The following is a 19,520-nucleotide window of genomic DNA, read 5'->3' on the forward strand; positions in this document are numbered from 1 at the left end:
TGTAGTTTGTAAGGTTTATTGTCCAAAGAAAATGATGGTTGAGAACAAAACAGCGTCTTCCGTGAAAAAACGTTCTCTCTCAAGAGTCAGCAGGTGCATAATACTTGTCCAATCGGTGGTAGTGAACGTATTGTAGCGATCAGTCATGCAGTAATGTCAGGAAGAATGAGGAGAGGTTGTATTCGCATATGGTGGTTTAATTCCAGCTCAATATGGGTTTTACAGGTTAATACTTCCCTCGTAATGCACAACACAGCTACCTCCTAATACGCTCGCTTCACGACAACCTAACATCCGGTCCGTCCTCCCATATCTCCCTCCGGGGGGAAACAAGTAACCACACCCCCAGCTAGACAGAGCGAGACATTATTATACCCGAACGGTCGCCTCTGGTGTCGCGATTGTCGCTGAGCGACAGGCGATCGCATCGCCAGGCGGCGTCGCTCGCTCGCCGTGTGCGGACCACTTAAGACTTTACTTGATTTCCATTTTCAAGCGGTGAGTGATGCAATCGATCTCACCTCCACCCCCCGGTTCAACAGGTATCTGATGACGTCCATCTGTCCGCTGGCGGCCGCAGCGTGGAGGGGAGTGTACCCCTGCCGGTCTTTACACATCACGTCAGCTCCACGAGCCACCAGCAGCTTCACCGTCTCCACGTGTCCTGAAGCAAGGGGGTCACGTTTTACTACAAGCAGGGGCGTAATTATGGGGGGGGGGGGGGGACACGGGGGACATGTCCCCTGCATGTTTTCAGAAGGCAGTTATTGTCCCCTGCACTTTTTTACCGTCCAAAACAATGTTACACAATAATAAACGGTGACGCGACGCGGCACTATAGGACCACGCGGAAAACGGCTGCTTGTTCCATCTGAGCTCAGGTCTCTGACCTATATAGATATACTGTACGTATGTATCGTAGATATATATATATATATTGACCTATCGTAAATCCGTCCTTTTCTTGATCCTCCAATCGCAACTGTTGCTTTCCTCAGACAGACAGTTGTGATTGGAGGATCAAGAGAAGAGGGGGCGGGGTTTGAGATAAGTCTATTCTGAGACACCACTCACCGATGTACGCTGCCCAGTGGACTGGCTGCCTCTCCTTCTTATCAATGGCACTTAAATTGGCCCCTTTGTTCAACAGCATGTTCACCATCTGGAGGAAGATAACAGTCATGTGAAACACAAACAGGAACGACAATAATCTGACAGACCGTCCTTACTTACCTACTTACCATCCTGGGATACCGAACTCTGTACTTTTAACGGTACCGACCAAATGACATTGGTACTACCGAGTACCGATTCACGCTAGATCGTTCACTACTAAGTTACAACAATAAATAACTAAATATAGAAGTTTGGACTTATTTTTATTTTTAATTTTTTTTTATAAAATAAAATAATTTTTTTGTTGTTATTACAGAGAAAGTCAAGTACCAAAATAAAAAGGTACCGTTGTGTACCGATACCGAATTCCAGGAACTGGTACCGGTATCAGTTTAAATGTGAATGGTACACAACCCTAGTTATACGGGTGTGTTTGTATTACATCGTTTGTATGTCGAATGTGAGTGGTACTGTCAAGTTTCAAGTTTCAAGTTTCTTTAATAGTTGTCATACAGAAGTACAGAATACTTTTGTACAAAATGCTTCTTACTGTTGCGCTCCAGAGACTGTGCATGACAAGATAAGTATGAAATAAAAACATAGTAAAAATTAGAAGAAAAAAAAAAAAGAGGTCACAGTGTTCAGTTTAGACATATGTACAATGTTCGTAGACGTAGTTACCATACAATATACAATACTGTGCAGTGTACTAATATACAATACTATATAGTGCAAGGCATAAATGGACGAGGTGCAGTTTAGGTACAATTCACAGTAGGTGTACGAGTTGTAGTGCAAATCCTTTATCAATAAATATAAAGTGTAAGTGTGTTTGTGTGATCTAAAGTGTGGAGAGTGGGTGCTGCAGTGTGTTGTTTGTTTGAGTGAGTGTGTGTGTGCGTGTGGGTGTGTGTGCTGTGTGCATTTGATGGTTGTTGCATAGTGATTATTGTTCGTTTAGCGATTATTGTTCGTTTAGCAGCCTGATGGCCTGGGGATAGAAGCTCCTTCTGAGTCTTTCTGTGCTCGCCATAAGACTCCGGTATCGCTTGCCTGACGGCAGCAGTTCAAAGAGGCAGTTGTTCGGGTGGCTCGAGTCCTTAATAATTCTCTTAGCCTTCCCCTTGCACCGCTTGTTGTAAATGTTCTGGAGGGTGGGAAGCCCCCCTCTAATTGTGCGTTCGGCTGAACGTGTCACTCTTTGTAGTCTGCTACGGTCTTGTGCAGTGCTATTCCCAAACCAGGAGGTGATGTTGCCGGTCAGGATGCTCTCTATTGTACATGAGTAGAAGTTCCTAAGGATCTTCTGACTGACTTGGAACTTCCTTAGGCGCCTGAGGAAGTAGAGGCGTTGTCGTGCCTTCTTCACAACACTGTCAATGTGTGTGGTCCATGTCAAGTCCTCGGATATGTGGGCTCCGAGGTACTTGAAACTGTTCACTCTCTCAACTGGTGCCCCGTCGATGCTGAGGGGGCTGTAGTCCTTGACCCCCGACCTCCTGAAGTCCACAATCATCTCTTTTGTTTTGCTGACGTTCAGGGAGAGGCAGTTCTCCTGACACCACTGTGACAGGTTCTCTACCTCTTCCAGGTAGGCCCTTTCGTCGTTGGCAGAGATCAGGCCCACCACTACTGTGTCATCAGCAAATTTGATGATGGTGTTGTTGTTCCGCTGTGCTACGCAGTCATGTGTGTACAGGGAGTAGAGGAGGGGGCTCAGAACACAGCCCTGGGGGGCCCCTATGTTGAGCGTGATGGATGAGGAGGTGCAGTTGCCGGCTCTTACCACCTGGGGTCTGCCCGTCAGGAAGTCCAGGACCCACTGGCACAGGTCATAGTTCAAGCCCAGGTCCCTGAGCTTGGCTATGAGTTTGGAGGGGACTATGGTATTGAATGCTGAGCTGTAGTCGATGAACAGCATTCTCACATAGTTCCCCTTCCTCTTGTCCAGATGTGATGCTGCTGTGTGCAGCACATGGGCTATGGCGTCCTCCGTGGACCTGTTGGGGCGATATGCAAATTGCAGAGGGTCCAGGTTGATTGGGAGGGAGGAACAGATGTAGCCCTTCACTAGCTTCTCAAAGCACTTCATGGCTATGGAGGTGAGGGCTACAGGGCGGTAGTCGTTGAGGCAAGCGGGCGTAGATTTTTTGGGTACAGGGATGATGGTGGACTTCTTCAGACAGGTGGGGATGACGGCCTGTTCCAAGGACAGGTTGAAGATGTCAGTGAATACCGGGGCCAGTTGGTCGGCACAGACTTTTAGGACGCGGCCGGGGATGCCGTCCGGTCCTGCTGCCTTCCTGATATCCACTTTTTTAAAAATCCGTCTCACCTCATGCTCTGTTACCCTGAACACTGAGTCTCCATCAGCAGACCCCCCCCCCCCCATTGCCGTGGTTTGTAGGCTGGTGTTGTTATTCACAGCCTCAAACCTCGCATAGAAGGAGTTGAGATCATTTGCTAAGGAGATGTCACTGTTCAGTTTGAGGGGGGTTCCTTTGTAGTCTGTCATTGTTCTGAGGCCCTGCCACATGCCTCTAGAGTCAGCCTGTTCTGCAAAGATGTCAGCCTGTCATGCAAAGATTGTACCCGGTATGTCATGAGTAGTCTAAATGCACGTGCTTCAGTTTTACAGTCCTACTAATATAGTCTGTGTGCTATATGTGTCCGTACGTATTACTACTTGCACCTCTGCTATGCATTAAAGACAATTTGAAGGATATTATCCAAGAATTCTCCAAAATGTTCCAGGATTTCCAGGATGAGTAGGAACCCTAGTCAAGGTCATGCTCTGGTTAAAGATTATTTCAAAGTTTGAGATGTTCTTGCAAACGTCATAATTGAAGCAGCTCAGCTCACCTCTCCATTGCCGCTGTACGCTGCGTGATGCAGGGCCGTCCTTCCTGACCGGTCAGCAACGTTCAGGTTGGTCAGGTGGGGAATCAGGGCCTCTGCGCAGCGGGTGGCCCGCCTGGAGGCCGCCACGTGTAGCGCAGTGTGCCAGAGCTTGTCCCGCGCGTTGGCCTCTCCTCCCTGTTTGATTAGGAGCCCCACGGCCTTCTGGGAGAAATAAGATCAAGATCAAAGAATGTGAACATCATCAAAACACTTTAATTCATCTGGTGATGAATTCCATAGAAACAAACCACGTTTGTTTGTATTATTTCTCTTATGAATTCCATAGATAACTACATTTGTTTGTATTCTCTTTTGTATCCCAGACATGTACATTTGTTTGTATATTATCCTATCCTATCCTATCCTAGAGCAGACTGTTCTTCCTGAGAGGGCTCAGGTCTTTTAATGTCTGCAGCAAACTGCTGCAGATGTTCTACCAGTCTGTGGTGGCGGGTGCCCTCTTTTTCGCTGTGGTATACTGGGGGGGCAACACCAACACAAACAAAATAAACAAACTGGTAAAAAAAAGCAAGCTCTGTGGTGGGAGCGGACCTGGACAGTCTGGAGGTGGTGGCAGAGGGGAGGACGAGGAGGAAGCTGCATGCTATCCTTGAGAACCCCTGCCACCCCCTCTATGATGAGCTGACCGCAATGCGGTCCACGTTTAGCCACAGACTCATCCCCCCCCCGACATACCACAAAGCGATTTGGGCAGTCCTTTGTGCCGGTGGCAATCAGGCTCCACAACCAAGCAGGGCCAGGACGGGCCAACTGCTGTGAACTGGAGGAGCTGGGTTGTGGACTGTAACAAATTAATTTAATTATTTAACAACACATTCATGATTGGACTTGTTTCTTTTTCACCACTTTTTTAGCTCTTTTTAGTCCTATTTTAGCTATTTTTATCCCTGTGTACTTGTCCATCTTGTTTTTAACACATGTATGTTATGTATAAACTGTTTTTTTTTTTTATTGCTGTTTTTTTAAATTGCTGTTACGCTGCTTATGCTGTAAAGGACATCTTAATCTCCCCTCTGGGATAAATAAAGGTTTTCAATTCAATTCAATTCTATGAATCCCATAGACAACTACATTAGTTTGTATTCTCTTATGAATCCCGTAGACAACTACATTAGTTTGTATTCTCTTATGAATCCCGTAGACAACTACATTAGTTTGTATTCTCTTATGAATCCCGTAGACAACTACATTAGTTTGTATTCTCTTATGAATCCCGTAGACAACTACATTAGTTTGTATTCTCTTATGAATCCCGTAGACAACTAGTACATTCGTTTGTATTCTCTCATGGATTCCATAGAAACTACATAAATTTGTTATGCTCTTATGAATCCCATAGAGACATGTTCCGACATAGGATCATACTTCATTTTGTGAGGCAGCCGCTCGATGCAAGGGAGTCAGCCAGGCTTGGTCCTTGGCATTGACACTAGCACCTGTAGGAGAGGGCAAAACAGGAACATTGGGATCAATATTTGAGTGCTACTAGCAGGTACTATTGTCATTGATTGGCGTATCACCTAAATGACTTATTTCCAAATCTATTACAAGACGGTCTAATTGATAATGTTCTTGCTTATTATTGTGAAGTGTCTTGTGGTGAGATATTGCTACCTGAGGTGATGAGGAGGTCCATGATGTGAACATCACCCAGACACGCGGCAGCATGCAGGGGGCTACGGAGCTCTTGGTCCTGAGAGAACAAGACAGACGATAGCGTTCGTTAAGGTCAGGTGTCCAGTGCTGGATCATACCAGGGGAAAACTGTTTCCAAACACCTGCTGGTCGGTTCAAAAGCTGAAGCCATAAGTATTGTGAAAACAATAGATCTACACCACCAAGAAACCTTTTTGTAATATCTGGATATTAGGACTGAGCCCAAACGTTTGAACGTTCGAACCTTCGTTCGTTACGTTGGCATTCGAATTCTAAATCAAAATTTGAATTTTTAATAAAAATTTAAATTAAAAATAAATTTGAACTGATGAGTTAGTTATATTCATTAAAGAAAGTTGATTTAATTGATTTAGTTGGGCTGGGGCCGGCGTTGGCTGCCTGGTGCGCCTGCACTGTGATCATAGCGCATGCGCATCATGCACCCAACGCTGGAAATAATGCAGTGTTGACCAGTTTATAAAAATTATAAACTGGTCACAGTCACGAAAGGGGCTACACCGCGACTTGACACACCGCGGGATGGCGGTGATGCGGTTTCTGAAACACTAAGAACAACTAAGATGCTTTTTATTATCATCAATGTTTAACTAGTTCACATAGCAAATTACATAAAAGAAAGGGTATTATATCTTGTAATGAGAGAAATGAGCGTTTGCAGGTGTTCCGTAGGGCAACATTACCAGTGCGTTGACGTCTTCATTGTGTTCGAGTAAAAACTTCACATCCTCAACATTTCGGCTGAATACTGCCTGGACCAGCGGAGACTGAAAGACATTTGAAAGAAAAACATGTCTCCTTTTTAATGACGCAGGTTCATGATGAAGTGTCTCAGGTTCATTACAGGTGACTGCTACACCATCACTGATAACTGTCTCAGGTTCATTACAGGCGACTGCTACACCATCACTGATAACTGTCTCAGGTTCATTACACGTGACTGCTACACCATCACAAAATGTAAGTTTTGTAGTCGTTATGGTTAGGATTTTACAGCACTTTAAATAAGAGGAAAATAAGCATGAGCTTGTGAAACAGTGTTATCATTAATAACCAGTGAAACACCATGGTGGACCAACACAAAAGGAAAGTGGGTCAAACTTGGCCATCAGGCCTCAAATTGGACGACACTGTTATAATCCTACCAAAGGTCGAGTATCAAACTAAATATTTGACCAGGATATTTTTGGTCATTTTAGTCAATTGTCTAAAATGTAGTCAAAGCCTGGACCAACAGAGTCTGAAAGAAATACATAAAAACATAATGGACACAAAACATAAGCCTACACACTCTTGTCTTGTGGGGGGATTAAGAGTAAGACCCCAACCCATATTTTAAGAAACCCTGGGGATATATACTGCTAATAATAGGTTCCGAGTATCAGCTCAAAATGTCAGATGGATAGTCTGCTCCTGTGCTGTGGCCACTTGTGAGGGTTTAAAAACCTCTCTCAATGGTATTTCTCCTCAGTCAGCAGGTGTACCCAACCTGGACTGGACTCCCCCTGGCCGAGGGAGATACTAGGCTTACTAGGCTTCAGGCAGGGCTACTGAGATACACTGACAATGAATGAACCCATTCATTTTAAAAGGGGAACGCCACCCACGTTCTCTCTGTGCCCCGGGACAGTACAGCCAGTATTTGTGAACAAGCAACACTCGCTTCTAAAAAGCTAGATCCAATGTGATGTAACTGGGATGTAAAATCTGTGGCTGCTCCATAGGCAATTTTTTTTAGAAGAACAGAATATCTTTATTGTCAAGTACATTTTTACATAGCTGAAAATGTACGGGGCTCGGACTTCTTACACCCAAATGAGGTATATATTTTAGCTGGGTCCAAGAGCTCACATAAACATTTGATGGCCTCATAGTGTCAGAGCCCCAATAGTATGGAGAAGCCCCAGATTTTACATCCTCGTTACATCACCGATTGGAGGCTTTTCTCCATAGAAAACTCAAAATACAAAATAAAATAAAATGCATTTGTCACATACTCCCATCGTACAAGTACAATGAAGCGAGCACTTGGTGGCGGTGCATGCATGTCCAGTTAGCGCTCCATCTTTATGAGAGCATGCACATTTACAAATATTGACTGGATTGTCCTGGGGGGGGGGGGGGGGGGGCACAGGAAAACATTATGCCAATTCTTAAAATGGGTTGCATATACCCCTTTAAGTGCAAGGGCCAAATCAGGTAAAAAAAATATATAACAACTCCTTGATACACTGCTATGATGGTTGAGTTAAACACCCATGACAACCATGCATTGAAGGTTCTTATTCATAAGCCAGGAGGCCAGTAAAGACAGGCTTTGGCAGGGCTCTCTCAGGGGGTAACGTTACTGACTGCACGAGAGGATTCGACTGGCTTAATTAGCCCATGTTAACTCAACAAGTAGCAATGCATACCAGCAATGTGCATGTTAAATATGGGCTGCTCTCTACTTTAGACTAAAAATAATTTCCCATCTGGCCATCTACCGTGGTTCAACACTTCACTAAACACAAGGCTAACACACAACAGCATTATTATAACGTTATTACTGGTAGGAGGTGGCTCCAGCTACCAAGTTCACTCGTATTAACTACAGAAGAGCTAACGTTAGCTAGCAGTATTCATGCAAAATTATACTATTATTATACTAAGCAGTGTTACAGATAACGTTACCCTGACCCGTGGCATCCACCTTACCTGGTCAACTATGTTTAATATGCCCATTTCCCCAATAAATCTGGCCGAAGCTCCTTCATTAGGCTTGATTAGCTTAGTGCAATGTTGGCAGATAACATTCTCGACGTTAGCCAATGAGCTATCCTAGTTCCTCCTCCTAGTACAACTAGCTGCAAGCACTGGCCAGGGTTGCCAAGTATCGCGAGAGAAACCTAACGCCTCACAAGCATTCATTGAACCAAAAGCGGATACCTTCTAGCCATGACCAAAAAGTAACCCCCTATAACCTCGTCCCCAGTTTTATCTCCTCCGAAGTGGTACACTTTCAAATATTACATCAACTATATATCCCGTAACCAAATTATTGTCTCAATTCATGGAAATAGTATTTTTTTATATTCAGAGTTAATTGTATAAACACTGTTTATTCTTTCCTCATTTTATATTCAGATCAAATTGTATTGGCCTACATTTATGTCTTTCTACTATTACCCTGCCCATACATGTGCCCCCTCTCCCCCATGCTGCTATGACACCTGAATTTCCAAAAGGGGATCAATAAAGGAATATCATATCTTATCTTAGACTCAGAGGATCATGTGTTGTGTGTCTCTGAGAATATTTTGGTTGTTAGATATAAATATATATAGCCTACAGTACAGTACCGTAGAGAGAGTGACACCTATGACCACAACAGTCATTATTATACATTCTCTCATTCGGTGAATGAAATTCTGAAACGTGACTAATCCCCATTTTTCTGCAATTCCCTCAAGGGCCCCTGGGGGTCTCTGGATCCCACACTGAGAACCACTACCCTAGTGCAGTGTTTCCCAAACTTTTTTTAAGCTGTATATGTGTTGATTCAGTTGGGCATCACATACTTATGTGAATCTGGGTTTTCTACTCTAGCATACCTGAGAAACAAATACAGAAACAGACTAAATGCTCAGCATGACCTCAGAATAGCACTTTCAAAAACCAAGCCCAGAATAGATCTGTTGGTTGAAAACTTCAACCAGCCACATACCTTTCATTAGATTTCATTGTGCCATAGATGAAATATTATACCCCTTCTAGCATGCTGTCAGGTCAGTAGAATTTTTAAATAAGTCGGTACAAATTAATCAGAATGTTGCTCAATGTTGGGGTTTAAGGTTGAGGGACGGAGGGAGGGGGTAAGAAATGGAGAGTTGAAAAAGGGGTGAGAAATGGAAAGGATATAGAACATGTTTGTTCATTTAAAAGTGTTACAAAATTGTATGTACATATGGTATGAGGTGGTGAGCAACTTAACATTACACTCTGATTATTGCTGTGATGTACTTTTATAATTAAATAAATACATTTCATATGCATTTGAAATTCATGGTTTGTTGTGTTCTTTATCAGTAGTTTATAAATGTATGTTATGGCAATACATTTTTTTTATCTACTTTTTTCTCCCCCTTTTTTCTGTATTTTTCTCCCATCCCAATTTAGTCATTATGCCAATTCCCTTCCCTCCCTTCCTGGTCGTTGCGCGCATTTGCCCCCCACTTGCCGGTCTAGGGAGGGTTGATATACTATCACATGTCCCCTCCGATACATGTGGAGTCAGCCAGCCGCTTCTTTTCACCTGACAGCGAGGACTCTCACTGGGGGAGCGTAATGTGTGGGAGGCTCACACTACTTCCCCCAGTTCCCTTCCTCGCTGAGCAGGCGCCCCGACCGACCTGTTGGAGTCGCTGTTTACAACGACCAGGATACACACCCCACCGGCTTCCCACCCTCTAACACTGCCAATTGTGTTAGTATGGACGACCGACCAAGCCGGAGGTACCGCTGACAGCTGGATTCGATACCAATGTCTCTGCGGTGGTAGGCAGGCGCTTAGTCCGCTGCGCTACCCAGCCGCCCATGTTATGGCAATTCATGATGTATTTTTGTAAGTTTGGGTCCCGGGGAAACCCCAAATTTCTCTTTTGGGTCTCGAGCTGAAAAAGTTTGGGAACCCCTGCCCTAGTGGTATTGATTGATTGATTGATTGGTTGATTGATTGATTGATTGATAGATTGATTGATTGATTGATTGATTGAAAACTGTATTAACAGATTGCAGAATGGGTACAATACAGTATGGCTCAATACACACAATTGTTAAGGGAATGCAGACCAGAGAAAGACTTTCGTCTTGTTTACATCAGGGTCCCCCATTTTCAATTCATCATAACATTTATGACATACATGACATACAGATACAGATATACAGTACTGTTTCATCAGACATTTATGACATACAAGATATACAAATATACAGTACTGTTTAAGAGACAGAGTTTCGAAAAGAGAATATATACATTGGAGGGGGTTGGGTGGGGGGGGTTTGGACATTTACCGGAGCCAGTTTCGAATTGCAGCCTCCCGTAGGTGCTCTTTGAGAGCGGTTTTGAAGGTGGGTAGGGATTCACATTATTTTACGGCTGTGGGTAGGGCGTTCCACATTGTTGTGGCATAATTGTGAAGTGTGTTTAGTCCCTTGTTTGAGCCAAATCTGGGTTTCACATGATTTGTGGAGCTCCTTCTGGTGTTGTGGTCGTGGTATTCACTGACCTTTGGGAAGTAATTTGACATGTACATGGGTACCTTAGTTGTGTAGCGTATCTTGTAGACCAGGCCCATTGCAAGTCTGTCGTCTACTCTAAGCCATCCTAGGTTGTCAAAGTGGGCAGGGGTGAGGTGGGTTCTAGGAGTAAGGTCAAGCAGTAGTCTGACCAGTTTGTTTTGTGATGTTTGTAATTTTGTTTTTACATTTACATTTAGTCATTTAGCTGACGCTTTTATCCAAAGCGACTTACAAGTTCTGTACGACAAGTCATCAGGAAGGGTACAACTCTATCAGCTGAGTAACAATGTTCATCAAAGTGTTGCGTGTTACAGTGTAGGTTAGTTTATTAGGACAAGTGCATGACAGTAAGGTTAGTTAGGGTTAGATTTAAAAAAAAAAAAAAAAAAAATCATTATTTCAGATAATGGTTGAAGAAGTACGTCTTTAGTCGACTACAAAAGATTGGACGGGTTTTGGCTGTCCTAACTGGAGTGGGTAGTTCATTTCATCATTGTGGGGCAAGGACTGAGAATAGGCGACTTCTCTTTGATGACCCTCCCGGAGCTTGGATAGGAGTAGGTCTGAGGCGGCCAGAAGATGCAGAGCGTAGGGGTCTTGAGGGTGTGTAGTTAGAGACCATTGACCGGAGGTAGGCGGGAGCGGTTCCCTTTGCTGCACGGTATGCTAGGTCGAGGGCCTTGAAGCGGATACGTGCAGCAATGGGGAGCCAGTGCAGTTCCCTAAGAAGTGGGGTGACATGGGCCGACTTCGGTAGGTTTGAGATCAGGCGGGCCGCTGCGTTCTGAATGAGTTGAAGAGGCTTGGTGGCAGTGGCCGGGAGGCCAGCGAGCAGTGCGTTGCAGTAGTCGAGGTGGGAGATGACTGTTGATTGGACGAGGAGTTGGGTGGCTTCTTTTGTCAGGAAGGGGTGGATCCTTCTGACGTTGCTCAGGAGGAATCTGCAGGTTCTGGTTGTCGCTGCGATGTGAGCAGAGAAGTTCAATTGGTCGTCGAGGACAACACCAAAGTTCTTGGCGGTCTGGGACGCGGTCACAGCTGCATTCTCTACTGTGATGGAAAGGTCGGTCAGGGGGGAGGATTTGGCCGGCAGGTGGAGCAATTCTGTTTAGCTTAGGTTCAGTTTGAGGTGGTTGGTCGTCATCCAGGCGGAGATGTCGGACAGACAGGCCGAGATCCGCTCAGCGACGTGGATATCTGAGGGAGGGAAGGAGAGGAAGAGTTGAGTATCATCGGCATAACAATGATACGAGAAGCCATGAGACGTGATAATGTTACCCAGTGATTTAGTGCAGAGGGAGAAGAGAAGGGGTCCTAGGACCGAGCCCTGGGGGACACCCGTCCGCAGGGGGCGGGTGGCCGACAGGGTCCCTCTCCATGACACTTGCTAGGAGCGGTCATTGAGGTATGATGTCAGCCATGTCAGCGCAGAGCCAGCCACTCCCATTCCTGCGAGGGCCGCGAGGAGGATCTGATGGTTGACTGTGTCGAAGGCTGCAGATAGATCTAGGAGAATCAGGACAGAGGAGAGGCCTTTCGCTTTTGCTAAGTGAAGTGCCTCTGTGACCGCAATGAGGGCCGTTTCTGTGGAGTGGTCAGTCCGGAAGCCAGACTGATTAGGGTCTAGGAGGTCATTCTGTAAGAGATAAGCAGTAAGTTGGTTGGATACAGCACATTCAAGTGTTTTAGAAAGGAAGGAGAGAAGAGAGACAGGACGATAGTTGCCTATGACGGTGGGGTTGGTTTTTTTTATGAGCGGTGTGACTCTGGCTTGTTTTAGGGAGGTGGGGACCACCCCCGAGTTGAGTGAGGAGTTGATGGTTGCAGTTAGGAATGGGAGGATGTCTGGTGCTATGGTCTGGAGGAGTGGGGAGGGTAGCTGGTCCATGGCATGTAGTTGGACGGTTCGACGTTACCAGTGTCAGTGTCTCAGCTTCTGTAATGGGAGAGAAAGATGACAGAGTGATGGATGAGGTTCTCGATTCAGTATTTGGAATGGATGGGGGTTGGGAGAAGGAGCTGCGGATGTTCTCCATTTTCTCCTCAAAGAAGATCGCGAAGTCTTCGGCAGAGAAAGATGAGGGAGGAGGGGGTGGGGGGGGGAGTGAGGAGGGAGGACATGGTAGCATGCAGTTTGCGAAGATTCTTGGCAGAGGCCTCGATCCTATGGTGAAAGAAAGAAGCTTTGGCATTAGTAATGGTTTTGGAGAATGTTAACAAGAGGTTGTGATATGTGTCGATGTCAGCAGTGAGGCGTGACTTTCTATACTTCCTCTCAGCCACTCTCAGGACCTGTCTTTGTTCTCTCACTGCATCCGTCAGCCATGGACTGGGTGGGGAACGGCGGGCAGGTTTCTCAACGAGGGGACAGAGCTTATTGAAGGAGGTTGCAAGGGCTGAGAGGAGGGTGGAGGTTGCCATCTCTGTGGGGAGAGCAGAGAAGGTGTCACTCAAAGGTAGAGCGGATAGTATGTCAGAGGAGAGGGTGGAGGGGGATAGGGAGGGCAGGTTGTGTCTGAGTGAGACGGTTTGAGTTGGGGTGAAGACCTTTCGGTTAAGCATGAGAGTTAGTGAGAAGGATATGAAGGAATGGTCAGATACATGTAGGGGAGTTACCGTGGTGTTAATGAAAATAGCGCCTTTGAGGTGCTTTGGTACCATGAGGTGCAAGCATAGTCGTAGTACCCTTGAATGAGTACTCCTGCCAGAGTGTTCAGGGTATTCTTGTTTACCAGAGAGGAGATCCGGTACAAGAATCTAGTTCGTTGGTTGACTATTTTTATTACATTGGATGCCATTTTGTCACAGGAAAGATTTGCATCTAGGATGGAACCTAGGTATGTAATTTCATCTTTCCTTGTGACAATATTGAGAAGCTGTGGGTCTTGCTGAGTTTGTTATTTGAACCGAAGAGAATGGACTCTGTTTTACCCAGGTGTAATGATAGTTTGTTATCAGCGAGCCAGGTGCAGATTTTGCCTAGTTCCGAGCTGAGGGTTTTTTCAACCTGTAACTTGTTCTTGTCAGAGACCAGCAGGGCTGAGTCGTCCGCAAACAGGAACAAGTTGCAGTCACAAGCTGACGACATGTCATTTGCATAAATTAGGAACAGTGAGTTGTAAACTGTATGGAAACGTGAAGTTAGCTCATGCTACTGGAAAATGGACGCCTGACGGCTTGACCCCACGACTACACACACGCACAACCCGCATGCCACCAGGGAACGAACGGAAGGAACAACCTCGTTACTGCCCCCAAAATCACAGGGTCAAGAGCAAACCCAACCCGTGGCAAGGCTGTAGCAGCGGAGCGCGAAGGAAGACCCAGACCCACCGAAGGGACTGGATCCCCCGGAAAAAGGGGGCCCGGAGAGGTCAATGACGCCAGGCATCAAGACCCCACCAGGCGGTCACTCAGTGACACCGCCCCCCACATCGCCAGCGTATTCGGATAAGGCCCCTCCAAGAGCGGGCCCTTTCCCCCCAATAGCACACCGCCTGGCACACTGACCCTGCAGAACAGGCAGTCAGCATGGCTGTAAACACTCAAAAAGGTTAACCAACGGAAGCAGGCAGCGCACCGGGGAAACCAGGCAGCAGGCTGTAACCTGAGCCTGGAGCACTGCGGACAAGACAGGCGCCAAAGGAGTCAGCTGAAAACAGCCCCCCCGGCGGAAGGGGCGTATTCTGGCGTTGTTGATCACCATGACAAAGCCTCCATCAAAAAAAAACCACCCAGAGGGGTCGAGGCAGAGAAGGCTGACATGATTGGCAGACGTCATGAACGTGCAGGGGCACACTCAACCGGGCAACCCGGGAGTTGACACTGCTCCAACATACCAGGGAATCAACTACCCTCTCGGTACAGACAGTGGTTGTTCCTATAACCCCTCAAGAAAAAAGGGTTATCCCAGGCCTACGGTACACACTAAAAACAGATGGGTCAATTCTATAACCCAATTTCTTGGTTAATCGTGTTGGGTTAAAATTATGGGTTAATTCTCTGAGCATAACCATTATTTGGGTTATTGAGATTTAATTTTGACCCAATTTTGACCCAATTTGTGAGTTATAATAATTATGGGTAAATTTTCTGAGACATAACCCATGTGTTGGGTCAGAGAGCTGGGTGTTTCCGCCGGGATCTGCAAAGCTACACCCCTCCCCCACTGGGAAATATATGTTCCAGTCAGTCAGACGGTCATGTTCACAGTCAACACGGTCCCACGTTCACAGTCAACACGGTCCAACAAACCCTCTTCACGATCACGGAAAAGACTTCACTGACTCAAGGTAAGATCTCGTTTCGTTAGCACAGTATTTATATCTCAACCCATCCATTGTACCTATTGCGTCGTGTTAACCATGCACTGTGAACGTTGTGGAACTAAATTAGCTAGCTCTTCACAGCTATCTGTCGCGTCATCAGCTAGCTAGCTAGCTAGCTATCCACCGCAAGTTGCAACTTAGCTACTCATTTCTATAATCGGTTCATCTCTAACCTTGTAAAAATATGTGGTAACCTCTATTAATAAATAAGCCACACGACACGACACGACACATAAATCATTACCGTTCAAGCATGCTACCGAAAGTGACCAAGTCTATGAGTATTACAAAGGTTCTGGCTAGTAGCTAGGCCTAGTTAACCAGTACTAGTAACGTTACTGTTATTGCTAATTTTACTGTGTTTTGGGTTGTAATGATACCAGATTAACTGGAGACTATCTATAGCTGTGTAACGTTATATGATTGATATCTTTATTAACCATATGTGTGTAATAAAGCTGTTGTCCTCTCAATGCGGTGACATAGCTAGTTCGCTAGCTAGCTACATACTGAGATTCAGCACCATTTTGCACCATTTTGAGGTCTACATTTCCATCATCTCTCTAATGTCCCGTGATTCGGGAATCAATTTACAACATCCTATACTAAATTAAGCAGTAGACTGCGGAAGCCAGACATGTGGTGAGGCTTTTTACACCTGAAATCAGTGCTAAATATTCTAGGCTGCTATGTCAGCAAGTATACTTGGCCTATCGTTCACACGTGGCTGAGTACTTGGGCATGAGGCATTAATTAATTGCAGATGTGTTCATTTCCACATTGCTTTCTCTTTTGTTTCAGGCCAGTCTTGATGGACAGCTTTGTCGCAGAAAAGCTTATTGAGTGGCAATTGCCAGAGCTCACAGACAGTTTTAAAGGTGAGAATTTTTACTTTCTTGACCATGAAAATGTTTCCATGACAAAGCAGTATTGTATAGGGTTTCAACACACATGCAGGCACACACACATTATTCTGTTCTTCATCTTGGTTCTCTGGTCCTGCCAGCCTGGTCCTGTGTTGGAGTTAGCTGCCACTGGATGGCACTGAAATTACTGTAAAAGTATTTTTGTTTTCTGTCTTTGTCTTTCAGATCAAGATATCGATGAGGAGGCGTTTCACCTTTTAGATGGCGAAACAATCCGGAACCTCATCCCCAAAATAGGCCCCAGGCTCAAGTTTTCAAAACTTTACAGAGAATTTGTAAGTGATCACTAAGTGTTCTAACATCAAGGCAGATGGTGTATACATGCTTTAAATGCAAAAGGCTAATTCCTGGTGATGCCAAGTCTCTCTTTTCACATTTACGAGTAGCACACAATATAATACAAGACTGATGCAGAGGGCTTCCAAGGTTCTTTAAATCATTCTTACTTATTACAGAGGGCTTGTTTCCCACATCACAAAAGCCATAATCAAAGCTGGTGATACGATAGTTTAGCTTATCTAGTGAGATAAGCTTTTGTTCTATGAGTGCATTTAACACAAGTTTAAATTCGTATGGCCCTACCCCTTCGAGGATGTCATGCATTATGTCCTGTGCCATATTGTCCGTAACATGATAAAAAGACAGACTGTTGAGGACACTGTCTCTTTTAAGGCCTGTCTGAGAGGGGTTGTCTGTCCGTAAATCCTCTGCGTGAGTATTCACATCTCGGGACAGCGTATCGTCTACCTGTGTCTGTACTTTCAAGACATCTCTGTGTATTTTGCATAAACGGCACACATGGTTCCCCGAAAAACTCTCTATGTAACCAAGTATTGCGTTCAATCCTAAATTGTCTCCCACTACCTGAACAACGGCGAATTTGACAACGCCTTGGAAGCTAGGCGTGTTAACAGTTATGCCATCCCTCTCAAGACACTTTAGTTCTTCCACAATGGGCGCAACACTGCATCAATGCCATAGGTTTTTGCATCATCTGATTTATAGACTGCCAACAAGAAGTGTGACTGCAAATTGGATAGGATGTCTGGTGGCAAACTCTTCAAGATAAAATATATAAATCCTAACTTGTGAACCCCAGTCTTTGACCCGAGGGGGTTCACAGTTTCACAATCATCATTGTATAACAGCAATGGGATTGACACCTCTTTCAAAAAGAGTGGAGGATTTTTACAGAAATCTCCATCAAATATATCCTGAAGAGCATCACTCTCTCTCTGTTGCCATTCCATCATGGCTTGTAAAACACCAGGAAGCTCCAGTATCTTGACCAGAAGACGCTTTAGTGGAATACGCTGAAAGGTATCAGTCAGAGCAACTTGTCGAACGGTGCCAGTGGCAGAGTCTCTCCGCTGTACAAAGGTTTGGTTATCGGAGAAACACTCCTCAATTGGCTGGATGAAGTTCCCAGAGTTAGTAAAATACCTAATCTGTTTATAGTCTGTCTCCAGACCCTCGAAAGGGTTAGCTGCATCTAAAAAGTCCTGCCTGAGCTCCTCTACCTGTGGGTTTTGATCATGCCCAAACTGACTGAAAAGCGACATGGTCTTTGTTTGTAGTCTGCTCACTAAATCTCCAATTAAACTTGAGGTTTGCTGAACCACAACATTTATATTTGTAAAGGTCTGGGAAGATTTTGATCTAAGATGAGCTATAAAATGGGCTATTCTCTCTGTGATTCCCTCTTGCTCTAGTTCGTCCCATTCATCATCATTATCTTCATCTTCCTCCATGGCTTATCGACATCAGATAATGCAATGCTACAGTTTCATGTGTGGGTCTGTGTTAAGCCACAACACAGAAATTGGTCCAGGGTATACCTTTCTGGCTCATTTTGAAGGCTATAATGAAATTCAAAGTGGTCTCACAGGAATCCCCCTTTTCGCTGAATTGTATGTACCGGCCAGGGTCACTGTTAAGGGTACAACATACAGACCAGGCATGACAGTGTTTATGTCCTATGACCAAGATGGAGAGCCTCAGTTTGGGCTTATTAAAGCCATTTTGGTTTTAGAGCCATCTGTAAAGCTAGTTGTTCAGAGGTGGGAGACAATGGGGTTTGAGAAGCATTTCTTTGCTTACAGTGTGATCCAAACCAAAGATTTGTTGGCTATCGATGTGAAAGAGCTGCTTGATCATCACCCACTACATGCAGTCCAGTCATACAGAGATGTTGACACTTTATTCATCTCTCTGCGCTATAGACGTTTTTAGACTGTGAATGGCCATCTGAATGGCCACTGCCACTTGTAAATAGTGAGGAAAAAAATCAGGAAAGAAACACTGCCTTGATTTACTAGAAACACAGTGATAGCCTACAGTATATATTCCGAACATATTTTGAATAGTTAGTCTTTAGTTTCATGCTGTGGACTCTGCTACAACTCTTCGATGACTGAGATACATTGTTGGACTGCTGGGATGGGGAAACTCCTTGGACTACTGAGATGACATTAATTGTTGTAAGTAAGAATGTGTTTAATTAAAATAGTTCTACAACTAAACACTAACCACTTTAAACCCTATGACAAAATAAATCTTCACCAGTATTTAAATTTTTCCATGTGTGTAGGCGATTGGCCATCTTGGGTGTCAATCGGTTAAATGGAAAACGACACTGCTGACTGCAAATATATTTTGTATCTGTACACAACAACTCACTTTAACCTAAAATGCCTCTAAGCTGATAACCTTTCTTTGCTGCAAAAGGCTTCGAATGCTGAGCCACCTGCAACAAGCCTTGTTGCTACCATATCCTGGAGGAATCTGCAGCTTCTGGATCAAGCCAGGAGGTCTCCACCGTAGAGGAATCGAGGGCAGCAGACCAGATTGTGATTCTACGACCGGTTCCACTATTTGTAAGTTGTTCAAGAAGCATGGATGGATCTGGAAGCACTTGGAGCCAGTACATATCTCAGAACTTCAATACTTAAACTAACTCATCTATACTCTTGTCAGTATTTAGACCGTGGCTATGTACGTTTTCTTCCTCCAGCCTAGTTCATAGAGAAATGGAACATTTGATGAGTAGTAATATTAGTAGAAAATAAGGAGTCATTTTTCTCTCGCATCACATACAGGACACCCAATGTTAACCCGTTGAGTAACAAGTTTTTCTACAACTCAAGTTCAGACCTATGTTGCTCTATTTCAGTAGCACTAAAAGTGAGTTTTCTTTATTGTATCAGAAACTTCAAAATGTAATCTTTCAAAAGAGACCTGGATCATGCATGTGCTATAAGTATAAAGTATAGTA

General features: G+C 44.7%; 1 protein-coding gene across 1 annotated transcript in view; it reads right to left on the reverse strand.

Moving 5' to 3' along the window:
• LOC311230772 (serine/threonine-protein phosphatase 6 regulatory ankyrin repeat subunit C-like) overlaps window positions 1-8,507 on the reverse strand; it is a 51,416-nt gene extending 42,909 nt beyond the window's left edge. Inside the window, exons 1-7 of the mRNA XM_084317131.1 lie at window positions 8,410-8,507; window positions 6,396-6,479; window positions 5,653-5,731; window positions 5,404-5,474; window positions 3,979-4,179; window positions 1,075-1,162; window positions 522-664 (exon numbers count right to left, since the gene is read on the reverse strand). Coding sequence (XP_084173257.1) covers window positions 522-664; window positions 1,075-1,162; window positions 3,979-4,179; window positions 5,404-5,474; window positions 5,653-5,731; window positions 6,396-6,479; window positions 8,410-8,436 — 693 coding nt within the window. The 5' untranslated portion in view covers window positions 8,437-8,507. The remainder of the gene's footprint in view (window positions 1-521; window positions 665-1,074; window positions 1,163-3,978; window positions 4,180-5,403; window positions 5,475-5,652; window positions 5,732-6,395; window positions 6,480-8,409) is intronic.
• Window positions 8,508-19,520: the final 11,013 nt, after the last annotated feature.

The sequence above is a fragment of the Notolepis coatsorum genome, assembly GCF_963971535.1.
Source record: "Notolepis coatsorum genome assembly, chromosome: 6".
Lineage (NCBI taxonomy): Eukaryota > Metazoa > Chordata > Actinopteri > Aulopiformes > Paralepididae > Notolepis > Notolepis coatsorum.